Source organism: Mustela nigripes, chromosome 17 (genome assembly GCF_022355385.1).
Source record: "Mustela nigripes isolate SB6536 chromosome 17, MUSNIG.SB6536, whole genome shotgun sequence".
In the NCBI taxonomy this organism is placed as follows: Eukaryota; Metazoa; Chordata; class Mammalia; order Carnivora; family Mustelidae; genus Mustela; species Mustela nigripes.
The window spans coordinates 32,770,047-32,788,805 of record NC_081573.1 but is presented as its reverse complement, the minus strand read 5'-3'; the positions used below and the strand labels follow the sequence as shown (position 1 = coordinate 32,788,805).

The window sequence follows — 18,759 nt, the reverse complement described above, 5'->3', positions numbered from 1 at the left end:
AGTCTTAATTTTCCAACAATAAGAAAAGCTTTAATAAATGACAGCACATGCCTACAATGTATATTAAGCCATTATTAACAGTTCTGTGCAGAGTATGGCAAAATGTTGACATTTATTGAAGCTGGGGTTGGGGGGTGGGTACTTGGAGGTTAATTTTACCATTCTCTCTACTTTTGTATATGTTTGCAATTTTCCATAATGGCTATAAAAAGACAGATGAAGAAAGTGCTTTAAATATTAATGATATTTGGAAATTATTCACACTATATAGTTAAGTGAAACATTTTAAATATGGGCATTTAAAATTTTTCTTCAATTAAGAAATTGAAATGCACATACCCAATGACCCAGCAAGTCTTCTTCTTCTTCTTCTTCTTCTTCTTCTTTTTTTTTTTTTAAGATTTTACTTATTTATTTGACAGAGACAGAGAAAACACAAGCAGGAGGAGTTGCAGGGAAAAGCAGGCTCCCCACTGAGCAAGGAGCCCAGAGCAGGATTCCATCCCAGGATCCTGGGATCATGACCTCAGTTGATGACAGAGGCTTAAACAACTGAGCCACCCAAGCATCCTTCCAGCAATTCCTCTTCTGGGCAGAAAAACAAGCTTGAGAGAGGACATGGGTAAATGGCCTAAGTGTCCACGAATAGAAAAATCGCTTTTTAAACTACTATCGTAATTATTTGAAATATTAAGTAGCAGAAAAAAGAAACTTACTAGCTGACACATAAAGGCATGTACCCTAAATACTTAGGCACACTGATCTCACTCTATAATGTTCGGACTATAACTAAGCCACTTTATAGATGAAGAATTTAAAAATTAAGAAACTCACCCAGGGGCACCTGGGTGGCTCAGTGGGTTAAGCCGCTGCCTTCGGCTCAGGTCCTGATCTCGGGGTCCTAGGATCGAGCCCCGCGTCCTGCTTCCTCCTCTCTCTCTGCCTGCCTCTATGCCTACTTGTGATCTCTGTCAAATAAATAAAATCTTTAAAAAAAAAGAAAAAGAAAAAAAAAAAGAAACTCACCCAAAGTTTATTGGCCCAGGGTTGGTCCTGGGGTTTGAGCCCAGGAGGCAATCGACCTAACTTCAGAGCCCATGCTCTTGGCCACTATGCTTATTTTACCACTGAAGAATGAGATGGTCCCAGGGGTGCCTGGGTAGGTCAGTCGATATGCATCTGCTTTTGGCTCAGGTCATGATCCCGAGGGTCCTGGGATTGAGCCCCGTATCAGGCTCCCTGCTCAGCAGGAAGCCTGCTTCTCCCTTTCCCACTCCCACTGCTTGGGTTCCCTCTCTTGCTGTGCGTCTCTCTGTCAAATCAATAAATAAAATCTTAAAAAAATATATGAGATGGTCCCAGAGGTATTAACAAATTTATCAGCTCTAACATTTGTTTGTAGCATCCCACATGGCAGGGACTGTTTTTAATAGTTGATATCATCTCATTCACCCTCAAAACAACTCTTTGAGGAAGCAAGATACAAGCTACTAAAAGCTTTCTTCCACAAAGGAGGCAGGTGAAGCACAGAGAGGTTAAGGAGCCCACCCAAGCTCACACAGCTAATAAGTGGTAGAAACAGGATTCAAATGTCTATAATCAACTTCCAGAGCCTCCCCTCTCAACCCTTTGCCCTAAATCATTAAATCATTAAAGCTGCACATCGGTATGAGTGATTCAGTTCAAACAAGTTTAAGAACCTACAAAATATATTCTCTTTAAGGACATATAGAAGTACACAGAAAAAGTACACACATATGAAGTAAAAAAAAAAAATGCAGCCACAAAGCTAAATTCGCTATATAAAATATATTTCCACCTAAAAATAGGTCTCTCCATCTCCACGCACATAGAGATCAGTCTGGAATGACATTTATTATTACCCTGATGGAGTGGTCATCTGAGAACAGGAGCTGGAGGGAAGGGACCAGGAGTGGGGCTGGCTGTCTAAGGGGACCCGAGGCCTATCTGTAAAATGCCTTAATTTTGTACAAGAAGAATGTATCTGTGTATTATGCATAATCAAAAATTAATATTGTCAGAAATAGACTACATGGATAGACACTAAAATGTTTGCAAGGATCATCTCTGAGTGTGAAATTTCCTTAGTTCTTTTCTATAATTTACAAATTTTCTACCACTCCGAAATACACGACGTCAGCGATCAAGGTGAGGGGAGGCAAAAGCAGAGGAAAAAGAAATTAAAACATCATTCTCACCCATGATAGCTCCCCTCACCCAGGCCTCTCCTCTTGGGTGCCTCCAGTTCATTCTCTCAGGCCCCATCAGGACTTGCTGGTTTCCAGCCTCTCTTTCCCATGAACATGTTCATGTTCATCGTTCCCGCCTCACCTGGGACTCCCCGTGAGCCCCCAGGGTCTTCTGACTACCCTCTCACACCCCAGTGCCTCCAAGAATGCATCGCCAGCCCTGGCTTCCTTCTCACTGAGCACATACTATGTGCTGGGCACTGTTCCAGGCACTGGTTGGCTCAAAGTGACATGCCTAGGAGTGACAGACAGCTTGACAGCAGGACTTCAGAGATGCAGCCAACACACTGACTCTAGAATCTCAGGCCCTAGAAACATCCAGGATTAAACTCCTTTTAGTTAGAATGAGCCCAGCAGTCGCAGTTCATTTCTTGGCACCTGTTTTCCAATGTGGGTGATCTCAAGTCCAGGGCAACTACACCCCAACTGCCCTGCACTGTCCCCATTCCTTCCTGGGTGGAATAAACCCTCAAGGTACCAAGCAGGGGAAGTATAGGTCAAATCTCACCTAAGCCTATGAAACCAAGATGTGAGATGATCATATCACTTCATGGACTATGTAAAAAAGATTGAACTTGTTACCATCATTATAAGACATCTTTTACAATAACTATATAATGGCTTATAAATGGTGTCCTTCAAATAATGACCCTATTAAAGAGAGAGATTGTTCATTGGCAAGTCTGCCTTGTCTGCCTGATTGCTGCAGCACACACCCTGTCAATAATGATCTGTGGTCGGCAAGACTTCTTCCATTAAAAGAAGTCCCCTGCCCTCTGTTAAGGGGAGATAGACATAGTGTCAAAAAAATATGGGAGATGAGACTACAGGTGCTCTATCATAAAGCTGGGCCAGGGGATGGAGTGGGTTTCTGAGGAGGAGGCGCTGAGAGAAGACTTAAAGAAGATGGTGTGGGGAGCCAGTCTGACAGAGCATTCCAGACACAGGGGGACAGGAGGTGCAAAGGCCCTGAGACAGAATATTCATGATGCACACGAAGAACAAGTCTAGGTGAACGGAGCTGGTGGGCTGATGGGAGAGAGTTTCCTAAAGCCCTGTGGGCCCATGTGAGGACATTGACTTTTACTCTAAGAGAAATGCCAGGTCATTATGGGGTTTGGCACAGGGCAGTGAGGCGTCGTACCGGATTGAGTCTGGCTGCTGTGTCAAAAACAGACCAAAGTCTCACTCTCTTGAATTCCCTTAGTCTCTTGAAACTTTGCTCTCATTTCTGTTAAATATCATCCATAGTAACTGGTGAGACTTAGCTTTTCCCCAAGCCCAAGTCCTGAATAACCATTTTATCTAGGCCCAGATGGACACCAGGCAGCACAGACCTGAAGACTGAGTCTCAGGGATATTCCCCATCCTCGAGGTCAGACAGCAGGGTGAATCACCAGAGAGATAGCTCTGGCGCCATGACGCTGAGGCTTCCAGACCTCCTTGCTGCTAACGGTCACTGGAGGGCCCTAGCTGAGACCTACTTAGTTTCTAATTCCAGAGGAATTTGGAAAACACCGCTTTAATACAAGACACCCCCCTTTTACGATATCTTGAAAACATCTAATTATCTCCAAGTGTACTATAAAATTCCCAAAAAGGTCTTCACAAAATGAATTCAAATGCACGTGATCATAAATTATAAATACATTCCAAACAGGGCCTTCAGAAGTAGGAAAAGCAGGGGGCAAATTCTGCATACTGCAAGTTCAAACCGAGGCCCTAGAAAATTGGCAGGTCGCTGCTTATACCATCTCCTGATAACTCCAGACTCCTTTCCCAAGGGCCCGTCTGAGCTCCGAACTTAGAACTGCTTTCTAGCATCCGAGAAAAGCGTGTCAAATTGTCTTAATCTTTGGATGTGCTGGTGTGTGACTAGAGAAACTGGACGAGCACTCCCTCCAAGCATGCAACGAACAAACTTACCACCAGGTGGCAGCAAACACCCAGTAAGCGCCCCTTTTCAACTATAGGGCGCTAGGACTTGCAGATTTGAGCAGAACAGCTGGGATCTATGACACTGGGAGGAAGAGCACTTAGAATTCTGGGTAACCGTAGCTACATTATGTTGTTATTTTTTTTTTTTTTTTTTTAATGTATCCAGCTTTCAACCTGCCTGTGATCCAGATCTTCATTCGAAGAAAGTGCTTCCTAGGTAAATGAATCAATGAATGAAACCGTTCTCAGCTGGGGGGTTATTTTGGCCTCCAGGGAATGTTTGGAAATCTCTGGAAATATTCTGGGTTGTCACAACTACTACTGTGTCTTGTAGGTCAAGGCCACGGATGCCGCTAAACACCCTCCAATACCCAGGACAGCCCCCCACCTCGAGAGTCAAAATGTCAGTGGAGCCCAGGATGACATGCCCCAGATTAAACCCCAAACAACAGAATTCTGCCCCTAAGGAGGTGAGACTGGGGCTCCTAGGTCTCTCCTCTCTGTAGCCAGGCCCCTAAGTCTGGCAGGGAGCAGGCACTCCATAATTCTACAGCACTGAATTGTGCGAAAACTCGGGAAAACAGATCTTATTATGATCCTCAAGGAACTGACAGTTATGGATGGTGACATTTCAGATGCCTATATGGCCAGAGCGGTAATAAAAGGGGACCAGAAGACAAGAAAATGGGTGTAGGGGCTGTGGTGGCTTGGGAATGTGTCTCTCAAGGGGCTCGCCGCGGGCATGCAGCAGAGCGGCCTCAATGTATCCGGACCTTCCGCCTCGGGGAATGGAAAGGGGTGACATTTGGGCCAGTCCTTGAAGGATGAGCAGAACTGAGGTAGGTGAAAGGGGATTCCAAATAGGGATACACCAACCAGGAGTTGCAAATTGGCTACATCTGGTCCTCTGACTTCTGTTTGGTCCACACTACTTTTCTCCTCTCTCTCTTTTTTTCCTTAAAGATTAAATTAATTGATTAATTTTTATTTAATTTTTAAAAAGATTTTATTTATTTATTTGACAGAGATCACAAGTAGGCAGAGAGGCAGGCAGAGAGAGAGGAAGGGAAGCAGGCTCCCTGCTGAGCAGAGAGTGCGATGCAGGGCTTGATCCCAGGGACCTGGGATCATGACCTGAGCAGAAGGCAGAGGCTTTAAACCACTGAGCCACCCAGGCACCCCTCCTCTCTCTTTTATCCCAATTTGTCTTTACTGTAGGAAAATATACATGATATAGAATTAACCATTTTAAAAAAGATTTTATTTATTTATTTGAGAGAGAGAGCATGCACAAATTGGGGGAGGGGGAGAGAGGGAGGAGACTCCCCGCTGAGCAGGGAACCTGACATGGAGCTCTATCCTAGGACCCTGGGGATTTGGGGCTGTATCCCAGGATCCTGGGATCAAGACCTGAGCCTAAGGCTAACGCTTAACTGACTTTGCCACCTAGGCGCCCCCATTTTAGCCATTTTTAAATGTGCAATGCAGTGGCATCGAGAATATTCACAATGCTGGGCATCCATCTTCTCAAACAGAAATGTGTTTCCCACCAAACAATAACTGCCCATGCCCCTCTTCCTCTAACCACCCTCTATTCTGTTTTATGTCTCTATGAGGTTGCCTATTCAAGGTATTTCATGTAAGCAGAATCCTATAATATTAGTCTATTTGTGTCTGGCTATTTTAGTTAGCATAATGTTCTTGAGTTTCCATACAATTTTTTAAAAACCTGGATATTTTACACAAAAAGCTCAATTTCCAATTTGTCCGGAAAATTTGCAAGGTCTGACCACACTGAACCCACATTCCACCAGACAAGCGTCTGGAGCCAAGCCGTGACTGCCCTTTAGAGAGATGCTCTGAAGACAGCACCAGGCTGAGTTGGGAGCCTCTTGAGTTTTTATCCACCTTGTGACCTCGTGTATGCCTCAGTTTTATTTCACAAATAATCATTTTTAACTGCAAAAGAAATGCATAAACTCATGAGCTTCTCAAAAAAAAAAAAAAAAAAAAAAAAAAAAACAGAACCCTGGAGGTACATCTAAAGGCTCTTTGGTCTTTCAAAGCAGCGGGCGAGCATTCTCATTTGCTATTGTCAAACTTTAAAACCCATGCTAATCTGGTGGAAAGCCACACATCTGTAGCATTATACTATCTGCCACTTAGTGATCAGCTCCTACATGCTGAGCATCGTTATTTATCCTTCAAAGTCCCATTTGTTGGGTGAATAAGCTGAGGCTCGGAGAAACTAAATATCTTGTCAAATATCACCTAGACGGTAAGTGGCATAAACCAGAATAAAATTCAGGGTTGACTTAGTCCATGCCCTGTAGCCTTCCCACGTCATCGGTGAGTGGTCACAGCAAAACCAGGACGTTGTGGGAGAGTAAGCATCTGCTGATGTGAGCCATCGGGGGATGACTTATTCTGCGATCAGCCAGCGGGAGCTCTCTCTGTCGAATGCAGATGCCCTGGCAGAAGGAAAACCACTGTGAACTGCTGCTGCCCCTCGGAACAATTTGCTACTTAAACTGTAACCCCTGGAGGATTTTACTAGTTGCCAAGCACACTTAGATACGGCCTTAAGAAATACATAGACTGACAACAGGTCTTTGGGGAGAAGGACAATGTACGACCGTGAAGCTGGGCAGCTGGGGATGCCCGGCTCGCTCAGGACAGAATGCCGCCTGCTTCAGGGAAGCCGAGCACCCGGGAACGCCCGGTCAGCTCAGGGTGGAACGAAAACCGCCTGCTTCCCTTTTTCTTCCCAGAAGCACCCTTTGTTAGTTAGAGGAGTCCTTTGAATGTGCTTGTTTAACTATAAACTTGCTTGTCTGTAAGACGGGATTAACGTTTGACCTTCATCAATCCTTCTATTGGCTATTGCTTTCTATCCAATAAAAGTGAGACTGTGGAGTTGCTTGTGGCTGCAGTCCTTTTTGACTCTTGTACCCTGCTCCCAATCTCTTGCAGCTGACTTGTTTGTGCCTAATTCTTCTCTCGTCGACGACTGGAAGCGGCAGTGAACACTTTGGCCAGGAAGTTTCCATTTAACTCTGTCTCTGCACACCTTTGAGAACAGATACCAGGTGGGGAAGCAGAGGTCCCAAGAGCGGAGCCTAGTGACTTGAAGTCAGGCCCTTGAAAGGGGGTCAATCCAAAATAGGACACTGATCCCCCGAAGCCTGGTCCCTTGTGCATCCCTCTTGGTCTAGCTCCCCTGCACCTTCCAGACTGGAACGGCGGCTCAGAGTCTGGAATGGCCCATTCAAAGACTCCGTGACTAGCATCAAAGAGCCCAGCTCAGACTGGCTTCAGCGAGAGCACAAGCATGTATTGGCTCACCAAACAGCAAAGACATCAGGACTCCCTCCAGGTCTTGGCCCTGCCCTTCTCTGTCCGCTTCATACTCAGATAGCTTTTCTTCCTGCGGTGGACCCTGCAGCTTAGCAACCCCAGCAGAAACAGCATCGTTGGCCGAGTTGGAGCAAATGTATCAGAATCCACTCTGATTGAGCTGAATTGGGTCACGTGACCATCCCCGGACTCATAACTCTGATTGGCCAGGAGCGTGTCATGTGCCCATCCCTGATGCCAGGCAAGGCCACTGTGCACTGGGAAATGAGGGTCCCAGTATCAGAAGGTGCATGTTGCAACTTTCTTTGTTCATTAAAATGACACGAGTGATTTCTTTGGTGAAGATTCTTTTCCCTCAATTCTTTATACTCCTCATAATGGAATGCTTATGCATTTTAGGTTTGATCTGCATTGTCAACATTAACTGTATCACTTTTTAATCTATACAATCGACAATCAATCAAGCCTTGGTTTTCCATGTTTGCTAATTTAGGTGCTATGAACACTACCCAAATTTCTAGCCACCCAATGAGGTCACTGAACCCAGAGTTGGGAAGAGAGGCACAGTAATATACCATTGCATAGTGTTTTCACCAATCGGATACAACAGACATAAATGATTCCAATACTATAGACCAAGGATCAGTCAGTTATGGCCAGTGAGTCAAATTGAGCCAAAGTTTGTCTTTCAGTGGCCTGAAATGATTCTGCATTTATTTTATTTTATTTATTTATTTGACAGAGATCACAACTAGACAAGAGTCAGGCAGAGAGAGAGGGAAGCAGGCTTCCTGCCGAGCAGAGAGCCCAACTCGGGGCTCTATCCCAGGACCCCGAGATCATGACCTGAGCCCAAGGCAGAGGTTCAACCCACTGAGCCACCCAGGCGCCCCTGATTATGTTTTTAAAGGTTGGTTTAAAAAAAGAACAGGGGCGCCTGGTGGCTCAGTGGGTTAAAGCCTCTGCCTTCGGCTCAGGTCATGATCCCAGGGTGCTGAGATCGAGCCCCAAATCAGGCTCCCTGCTGAGCAGAGAAAAAAAGAGTACACAAGAGAAATAATGCTTGGCTTTTATTTTATTCATTAATGAAAACAAAACAAAACAATGAGCCTGCCTTCATATTGGACCTATATTTACTCATCAATTGCAAACCATCCTACAACAGCAGATACAAGTATTCAGCAAAAATCAGTGACAAAGTGTTCTGCAAAAATCAACAGACTATATGGACAATACGGAGTATGATAAAGAGTATTGCATATTTTGTTATTTTTTCTAAATTGTGTGCTACATAATCTTTATATCATTACAATTTATAATAAATGTATGTATTCATGTGTACGAATGCAAACCAGCCCCCCCCACCCCTGGCTGGAGAACTGAAATGCATCCCCCCTGTTAATGAACTGGTTCGTGATAGGAAGGTTTGATATGCTCAAGATGTCTGCTCTCGCTCTTTCTCTGCCACGTAAGGACATAGCAAGAAGGCAGCTGTCTGCAAGCCGGGACGCAGGCCCTCCCCAGAACCCGATCAGGCTGCCACCCTGAACTCAAACTTCTGGCCTCCAGAACTGTGAGAAAATACATTTCTGCTGTTTGAGGGTGAAAAAAAAATCTACTTCCCCCAAATTGATCTGTAGATTCAAAGCAGTTCTGATCAGAATCTATAGGAATTTTTCCTTAGAACTATAATAAGGTGATTCTAAAATGAAGAGCAAAGAGCCAGGGATAGCCTGGATATTTCTGAAAAACAGCAGGGGCTTGGAAATAGAGGCATGGGGAGACGTCAGGGCTTATTATAAGGTTTTAGAAAAGAGAGGTGCCTGGCTGTCTCAGTCAGAAGAGCATGCAACTCTTGATCTTGGGGTTGTGAGTTCGAGCCCCATGTTGGGTGTAGAGATTACTTAATAAAATATTTTTTTAATATATTTTTTTTTTTAAAGAGAGAGCTCAGGGGCGCCTGGGAAGCTCAGTAAGTTAAGCATCTGCCTTCAACTCAGGTCATGATTCCAGGGTCCTGGCTCTCTGCTCAGCAAGGAACCTGATTCTGCCTCTCCCTCTGCCAGCCACTCCCCCTGCTTGTGCTCGTGGCCCGTGCTCTCTCGTGCTCTCTCTCTCTCTCTCATCCCCCGTCAAATAAATAAATAAATAAATAAAATCTTTTAAAAAGAGAGAGAGAGAACAATCTCAGAAAAAAGAGAGAAGCAATCTCAGAGATCCACGCATCTATGGAACTTTGGTACTTAACAAAAGTGGCAAGTCAGGTCAGTGGAGAAAAGAAGGAAAAGAAGGAACATGCAATAAAGGACCTGATTACTCACCAGGAAAAAGATGAAATTGGATGCTTGTCTCAACACTATATACAGAAACCCTATTCCAGATGGATGAAGGACTTCAATTTAAAAACAAAACTTCAGAAGATATATTTTAGATATTTTTAGGTATTCAAATATCTTTTAGACTTCACAGTAGCAACAGATTTCCTAAACGAGCCACAAAAGAACTGATTATATAATAAAATTTGATAAGTTTAACTAAAAGTAAGAATGTTTGCCCATCAAAAGACTCAGACAAAGGATTAATTTCAAGAGTGTACAATGAATACCTGTAACATAATAAGAAGGGTACAAGTAACCCATGGAAAAATGAGCACAAACGGAAAGTAATGAAGTGATGAAAAAAAAAAAAAAACAAAGAAAGAAAAGAAAAGAAAACCCACAATGATAGGGGTATGTCAAAAGGGTCCAGGAGCCAACTGAAAGAATGATCAGTAGCCAGACTGGAATAATTTTTTAAAGATTTTATTTATTTATTTGACAGACAGAGATCAGAAGTAGGTAGAGAGGCAGGCAGAGAGAGGGGGAAGCAGGCTCCCCGCTGAGCAGAGAACCTGATGTGGGGCTCCATCCCAGGACACTGAGATCATGACCTGAGCCAAAGGCAGAGGCTTAACCCACTGAGCCACCCTGGCACCCCCAGACTAGAATAATTTGAGCAACAAAATAAGTAAAGTGGTACTGGATTATAACCCAAAGTATAAAGTAAATACCCATGAACCCAGGCTGATATAAATGAATGACTGAACAAGAAAATAAATTGAAAAGACATAAATCTCCTGTGTGGAATTCCAAATATGTATATAGATACTTGACCTTGAGGAGTGTAACTTCCCATCCCGTGAGTGTGGAAGGGCAAAGCAACTTCCTTTCAAAGAGTGAAGCACAGAGATGGACGCCAAAAAGAATAACCTTACTGTGGAGACACCTGGCAACTGCTGCTTTGGTCTGGGGGTCAAGGTCAACATTGAGAGTGGTAAGTTTAAGGCCACTCACTGGTTAGATGCAATGTGGTATCTTCCCTGGAACAGAAAAAGGAACTTAGGGACAAATTAAGGAAATCTGAATAAAGGATGGACTTCACTATTTCCTTTTTAAATGAGCCCAAGATACAGACAGGCATTTTTCAGAAAAAGAAACACATATGGCAACAAACATATGAAGAGATGTTTCACATCAGCAGTGATCAAGAAAATGCAAATTAAAGTCACAGTGAGGTATCATTTTGCACCCATTTCATTGGCAGAAATTTAAAAAATCTAGGAGACAATGTGCATCCATAGATAGATTCTCTTACAGCCCTGTGGGTCCTGGTGAGGACTTTGCACACAGATGGAGACCAAAGTTGGGTTTTGAGCAGAACACCCCTGTTTGCTAAGCTGACAGATTGCAGGGGCCCAAGGCAGCTGTAGGGAGACCGGGTAGGAGACCAGAGCAAGAACAGATGGCAGCCTGGACCAGTAACCGCCTTTATTGAATTTGTGTACTTGACTCTGCCCACACACCCCTAGAGGGCAAAGGCTGTCTAACTCGTTACTAATCAGTCCTTGCACTGGCCAGCACAGCGGAAAGACCCAGGAGTGAATAAATGAACAGCTGCACTCATACTGTTTCTTTGCCCCTGACCCTTCTATAGCTCCGTATTATCTGGGAAATGATCGAACAAGGCTTTTCTTCCCAAGCCTTTTCATATACTGTGCCCTCCTCCAGGAGAGAAAAGGGCCCACATTCAGTTGGGCACACTGCAAGGGGAGTCAGGCGTGCCAAGCACTGGGCATATAAGGGAGCTTTCCTTGGGGATCTGTCTTGTTTTTCCATCTGTATCGGGGACCCAGCACCATGTGACCCATAGGGACATGAGGAGCCTCATCCGACTGGTACAAGCTTTGATCCCCTGCCAGGAAAGTAATTTTCCCATGCCTGAGAGTGGCAGGCCCCAAGGGCAGGAAATGCCTACTGCCCAAAGAAAACCTCACCCACGGGTGTGTCTCACAGGCCCAGGCAAGAAGGTATGTGGGCCAGGATGCTGTGAGGTGCTATCAGGCCCCCAGAATTGTTCTGCCCTTGGAGTCTCAGGACCTGGGGGTCTGGTCAGGCCAATCTTAGGAACTGTGCTCCTATGATGCCACAGAGGAAGCCTCCTTGCCCAACCAACACCTTCCCCACCCTTTTTTTTTTTTTTTTAAATTCTACATCCAGACTCCTTAGTAGAATTAAGCTAAGTGTTATTCACTGGAATGATAAAAGTTTGGGGTAGCGGGGCACATAGGGACCAGGCTTGGAAAGAAGCAGGAATGAAGGAAATGCCATGCATAGGGTTGGAGCACAGGATCCACAGCCTGGTCTCTGGTCCCAAAGAATCTGGTCAGGGCACGTGCCTGTGAGAAATGCCCTCCGAACCCATTCTAACCCATGTGTGAGTTCCAAAGGGGGAACATCTGATTGCTTGGGGATCCCTGGAGGACAAGGGTCTGAACTTCTGGGTTTTTGGACTGGACTCCTGAATCTCCAACCCCTCTTCTCCAGGGCTGGGCAGAGGAGGTTCACCAGAAGAAAGTCAGATCTGTACCAGACAGCCCAACTTGACCAGTGTCCATTGCAAGCCTGAATGCACACCCAGAGTCACTTTGTGGATGAAGCGCGCGTGGCCTTCTCTGAAGAACAAGGCTGATCTGTGGAAGCCTCCCAGCTGGGGTGACTCTGAATCACTAAATGCCTTCCTGGTGGAGGGTATATGGCTTGGGAGTTGAGGGTTGGACACAGGAAGTATCTTGGAGAGAATGAGCAGGGTCCCCCAATTTGTGGCCGAACCCCCACCCTCCGCAATGGCAATGATGTGTCAGGCAGACCAGAGTGGCCTGTGATGGGGCCCCAGATCTGGAATCCCCTGGGGTCCAGTCCACGGAGTCTGTTGAGGACAACACTTCAGCCTCCTCCCTTGAAGGTTCAAGAATCCCTGAGCCCGTGCAGGTGAGGGCAGAGGCCTGGGAGGGCCTCCGACTCCGGAGAGGTCCCCACTGCTGGCTGTGAGGCGAGAGCAAGCCAGTTTTTTTTTTTTTTTTTTAAAGATTTTATTTATTTATTTGACAGAGAGAAATCACAAGTAGATGGAGAGGCAGGCAGAGAGAGAGAGGGAAGCAGGCTCTCCGCTTAGCAGAGAGCCCGATGCAGGACTCGATCCCAGCACTCTGAGATCATGACCTGAGCCGAAGGCAGCGGCTTAACCCACTGAGCCACCCAGGCGCCCCGAGAGCAAGCCAGTTTTTACAGCATAGCTCAACCTCCCCGTCCTGCTCATTGCAGTCTGCAGAGGGCAGGAGGCAGGCCTGCGTGGAGGGAAGGAAGGGGCCGGGGAGGTTCTGGGTGTGGTGATGGAAGGTGGGGGATGAAATCAACTTCATGGCTTTGCCTCCAGGGCAGGAGGTGGTGTAGGCCTTTAGCCAGCCAGGAGTGGCCTCTGGGATGCTCTGGAAGGGTGGTTCAGTGACTATTGTGATGCCAAAGGTGGGGCCAGGTGAGAGTTGCTTGGGGACACCTGTGCGTGATTCACTTTCTCCTCCACCCCCCCCACCCCCACCCCCGAGCTGGGCAGACTTGCGCGGCCACACCTGCGAACCAGCATTCTGCGGGCCCCCCAGTGCCCCACCACAGGGCCTCATTCTGCGGGCCCTCCAGTGCCCCACCACGGGGCCTCTACCATCCTCTTTGACACCTTCCTTCCTCCCTCCAGCCCCTCGCGTTGAATTCAGCCTCGGATTAGTGAGATTCTCCCAGGGTGCGGCTTGGGCAGATGGCTTCTGGATGGCGGCACACCCTATTTGCAGGGTGTGCTGGGTGTCTTCCCAATCCACTGTCCACCCTCCCCTCCAGGAGCCAGGCCAAGGGTGCGGACCCAACAGCATATGGTGGGGGAAAGCAAGAGGTCACCAAGAGTGTTCCCCTGGCTCCCCTGCAAGGCTGGATGCCACCTGAAGCTCACAGCTGCTTCTGGGTCACCCTCTCCTCCAGCTGCAGCTAGTTGCTCTGTCCAGGGAGAGCCCCTTCCCCTCTGCAGGTGTAGGCCTGCTGATGCCTCCTCTGCTTCACATCTCTGGATCAGCGTTCTCTGAATTCTTCCAACTCTTTGCTTCCCAACAACCACCCCCCCCCAACTAAAAAATCCCCTTATTAAACTCTCTGGAATGGCTCACTGGTTTCTGGCCTGGAACTTACTGGCATCTTACCCCCAGAGTCATTCTGGGGTGTCTGCAGGATCCTGCCTCCCACTGGGGAATCCACAAGTGGCCAGATATGCCCCCTCCCCACCCCTAGCCAGCTAGGATCTTCAGGTCTGGGACAAGAGGCAAAGAGCTTAGTGGACAGTCGAGAATTGAGTTGCAAGAGCTGTAGCCAGTGGCAGCAATAGCGGTGTCCGAGGGTTACAGAAGCTGTGATGACAGTTGTGCCCACTGTGGTGGCCCAGCCAGGCTGCTCCTGGGACTGGCCCTGCTGTTTGCCTACCCCTAGTACCATGGCTCTTGTTTTCTGGGCCTAGCTCTCCATCCTTCTGATCAGTCCCACAGTTCCCTTTGCCCTTTCAATGGATTTTTTTTTTTTTTTTACCTAATTTCGGCTGGAGTCCATTTCTGGTAGTGCCCTTGAAGGGTTCACTTTCAGAATTTAAAGGGAAGGGAGGTGTCCCCGAGACTCTTCCCAGCAGCTGTTCAGCTCTCTGGTCCCTAGAAGACTGAAATGAACAGCAGTCCTCATAGAAAACCAGTACTCTACTGGCTCCTGGGTAGCTCAGTCAGTTAAGCCTCCCACTCTTTTGATTTTGGCTTAGATCATGATCTCAGGGTGGTGAGATCGAGCCCTGCATCAGGCTCCACCCTAAGTGGGGAGTCTGCTTGGGCTTCTCTCCCTCCCTAAAATAAGTAAAATCTTATGGGGGGGGGACATCTGTAGCTTGGTCAAATCATCCTCAAGGCCACCATTTGGGTGGATTCTTTGTTCCCTTGACATTGAACCAGTTACAGCATGAGCTCCAGTTCCTTTGTTCCTGCCACCTGCACCTTGAATTTCTACTTCTCTGCAAAGAGTGCTGATCGGTTCATCCAATACTAAGTATCTGCACTGGTCAGGCATGTGATACCAGCTTCCTCCCTCTCCCCTGAAAGAGTGATCCCTCTATTTATCTAGTTCTCCAATTAGTTCTGGCCAAAACGTGGCCATGTGAATGAAGTGAATAGGGTTTTCTCTCCACGTCCTGATCAGACTGAGTCACACCCTCCACAGCTCAGCACTGGCATCCTGAAATACTAAATGCTCCCGGATTTCAACAGGGACTTAAGTGCTCCTCCAGCAAATGGATTAGATCTTACATATTCTCTTCCTTCTGTGCCCAACATTATGGTTTTCCTACAGTAGGAGTCCTGTAAGTGCTCTCTGAACTCAACACTCATGGATCACCTACTGAATGTCAGATACCATGCCTGGCCCTAGAGGGAAGGCCACTTCCAGAGCCCTTATTTTGAACAGGGATGATGATAGCCACATTGAACCTCACAACCCTCTGGGTAGAGGCTGTGACTGTCCCCCACTTTACAGATGAGAAGTAGGAGGCACCAAGAGGCCACACAAGTCACCCAAATACGGGAGCTACGGTCCTACTAGGCAGGCTGGCCCCAGCGCAGCCACGCACAACTGCTTTCCCAGCTCAAGATACTAACTTCTGGAATTCAATGAGGCTGTCTGACGCAGCCATATAAACTAATCTGATGCCGTAATGGTGACACCCCACCACCCCTTGGGGAGATGGCCCTTGGGGCTGAAGCAAGATGCCACTTGACACATGACTTGAAAAATGGATCACAATGTTTGTCAGGCCGAATGGAAACATGTTGTACCCTTCCACAGAGAGGACTGGCAGCTCCTAGTCTCCAAGGTAGAGCTGTGAAATCTCCAGGTACGTTTGTTAACAGTGGCACCAGGACTTCCAAAACAAGCAGGGCCAACAGCATCCCGCACCCCCGCCCAAGAGCCCTTAAGGTTTGGGCCAGGGACACCAGCCCAGCCAAACTGGATGTTTCTGTAGAGTGAGCCTGGCTGCCCTTTAAGCCTATATGGTCTCCATGGTGACCACCCCCTGCAGTCTTCACCAAGTTTCCTCCACATTTATGTTGGGGAATTGGCTTCAAATTCCAACCAGGATGGAAACATTCCCTGGCAGAGACTCAGTTCATGTCACTGAAAGGCTCCATGTGGTCAGTGGGATCACAACCCTAAAACCCGGGTTCCCCATTCCATCTTACGCCTAAGAAATTGGAATGGGGGCTGGGAAGGGGGAAATGGGACCATGGTGCAGCACTCTAGACCTCTTCAAGGGATTCACAGAGCAAACAGGTTACAAGTCAAGCAGAGGAGACACAAGGGACTCTGCTCTCTTCTCTCAGAGGTCAACTCAGCACATCCCCTCACACGCTTGCCCAGATGAGCTAGCCCACCCCTGTCCCCATCACAGTCTTTCCAGTTGTCCCCACTGACAGGAATGCAGCTGTCTGTGTGAGGTCTCCTTACTTGGACTCACCCAATAGCATTCTGTCACAACCACTGTTGTTTTTCCATTCAGTAATGACCTCTCCCCAACCAGGCCCCAACAGTCTGGTACCGCCCTGTTACCTCAACACTGAAAGCCCAATGCCTATGTATACAGTAGACGATGCTATGTATACAGTAGACACACCATAGGTGACTACTGAGTGAATATAAGCAGTGACACAGGGCAGGGACTCTCTAGGTGACCGAGGAAACCATGTCACAGCCAAGCCAAGAGTAGTCAAAAAAAACCCCACCAAACCAAACAAAACCCCAAGAGCTCAAGGAGGTGAACCAGGCCAGACCACAAGAACCCTGGACTCTGCTACCAAGCCAGTTTCCCCTACAGCCCAATTAGAACCAAGTCCCATCTTCCCATCATATCACCAGACACCTGGAGTCAGAACAATCTAGATGAATTTATTCTCATTCAAAGAGTTTACAAAAACGGGAATGTAGCAACTGGGTCAGGTAGTATGAACACATAAAAAACTAGAGGTTTGTACATGTGGTTCTATTTACATCAGAACGGGCTCCCCGGGATCAGGCACAGCAGCTGCACTTGTCCGACGGCTCCTTGCAGATGCAGCCCTGGGCACATTTGGCACAACCCGCAGGGCAGCAGGAGCAGCAACCTAGGGGACAAAGGACAGAGGATCAGAGACCCCACCCCCCTTCCTAAGAACAGGACCGGCACCGGCCCTGGCCCCAGACCGAGGAGGACCCTGACTTGATAAAGACATGCTCTCCCTAGACTAGATCCTAGGCACTAGGAAGCCATCTCCCTGCTCCCATCTGATTCCCAGACAGGGCAGAATGCCTGGAAACACAGTGACAGGGTGTCCAAAAAACAATGCAGGCTGGTCCCTTCCCTTCCAGAACCATGTATCTTAATGAAGTTCTCAAGACCAGCGAGGGCGAGCCCTCTGCCTCGCAGCTCTGGACTGTCCCCACAAGAAAGGGCTGCACCATGTCAGGCAAACCACACATGGTCATCAAGTTAACGTACACCAAGTGTTCAGGAGACTGGAGAGTTCCAAGGCTGCAGGAGACGGAACACCTGGACTGTAGCTCCGGCTCCTTCCTTGACACTGCTTACTGACCTCTCTGAGCCTCCGTCTTTGCGTTCCAGAGAAAACTGAAACTCAACTATCTACATAGCCTTTCAGCTGCATTTCTGAATCAAGGGCTCAGAACAAGGGCTGCACAGAGGCTGGGTCACTGACCTGTTCCTGCCTGCTGAGCGCCGGGTTTCCCCCTCCCCACAACCAGCCCAGCCCCACTCCCCATCTCCACAGAAGACCCCACTCCACTCACTCTTCTTGCAAGAAACGCATTTGCACTCCTTGCATTTGCAGGAGCCGGCGCACGTGCAGGAACCACCTGCCAGGAAAAGTTAAGAGAGCAGTGAGCAAGGGTGATGTGGGAGCCCCAAAAATAAGGCAATGAAGGGTCCCCGAGGCATCCTGCCAGTGCCCAGCCCTGGGAGGTCCTTTCTTGTCCACAGCGAATTAAGAGAAACTCCACTTCTGCTGCTGGGGGAAGTAGGTCCGTCCCAGATGTGCCTCCACAAGGAGGATCCCAAGCTCCAGAATCAGCCCATGTAAGGAGAGTCCCCACTTACCACCACGTCCTGGCACCCCCGTGGCTAGAACAGCGCCCCGGGTCCGAGGACAGCATCCCTAACCAACAGGGGAACCTCGACACGACCATAAATACCCTCAACTGAAACCCAAAACCCAAGAGAACTGCCGTACTCTCCAGAGGCTGGTGTGAACCCACACCACGTGCTGACTCGAGGTATCTACTTCAGTTCCAGCCCCGAACACCGGCTCTTCCCACACCAGAGACACCCCTCGATCCACGCCTGGAAAGCGTATTCCTAAGACTCAGAATACGGGATCCCTTACCGGTGCAGCAAGAGCAATTGGGGTCCATTTCGGACCACCCCGAGGACGGAAATTCAAAACAACGCAATAAACACAGCGCTGCGGGTTAAAGCGCGATAAAACCACGCCGCAGCGGGCTGACTTTATAGGCAGAGCGGGTGGCCCGGGCGCAAAGGCCCCGCCCCTGCCCTTGCACCCGCCTCGGCCTTGGCAGCGCTGTGTGCACCTGGCGGGGCCGGGCGCACGAGTCCCTGGAGGGCAGCAGGGCTCGCTACGCACCGCGCCGGGGGCACGAGGTGTCTCAGCTTCCCAGCTCGCCCCGGGTCTTCCCGAGGTCGGTAGCCGTCGCTGTTCCCGCGTGTTCCTGGACCCCGGCGCCTGAGTCCGGACGGCCTT

The 18,759-nt window shown here is 48.0% G+C and overlaps 1 protein-coding gene across 1 annotated transcript; it reads right to left on the bottom strand.

Moving 5' to 3' along the window:
- Window positions 1-16,874: 16,874 nt before the first annotated feature.
- On the bottom strand, window positions 16,875-18,493 carry LOC132004730 (metallothionein-1E-like). The gene is made up of 3 exons (XM_059381179.1): window positions 18,385-18,493; window positions 17,792-17,857; window positions 16,875-17,109 (listed from the first exon to the last, which is right to left on the bottom strand). Exons 1-3 carry the CDS (start codon window positions 18,410-18,412, stop codon window positions 17,018-17,020), a joined length of 186 nt encoding a protein of 61 aa, XP_059237162.1. The 5' UTR covers window positions 18,413-18,493; the 3' UTR covers window positions 16,875-17,017.
- Between the last annotated feature and the right edge of the window lie 266 nt (window positions 18,494-18,759).

Excerpts from the sequence above, each read along its gene's own strand:
- LOC132004730 (XM_059381179.1), bottom strand. The coding sequence starts at position 18,412 with ATGGACCCCAATTGCTCTTGCTGCACCG. Across the intron at positions 17,858-18,384 it reads CAATTGCTCTTGCTGCACCG|GTGGTTCCTGCACGTGCGCC; the intron begins GTAAGGGATCCC and ends TTTTCCTGGCAG. Across the intron at positions 17,110-17,791 it reads ATGCGTTTCTTGCAAGAAGA|GTTGCTGCTCCTGCTGCCCT; the intron begins GTGAGTGGAGTG and ends TTTGTCCCCTAG.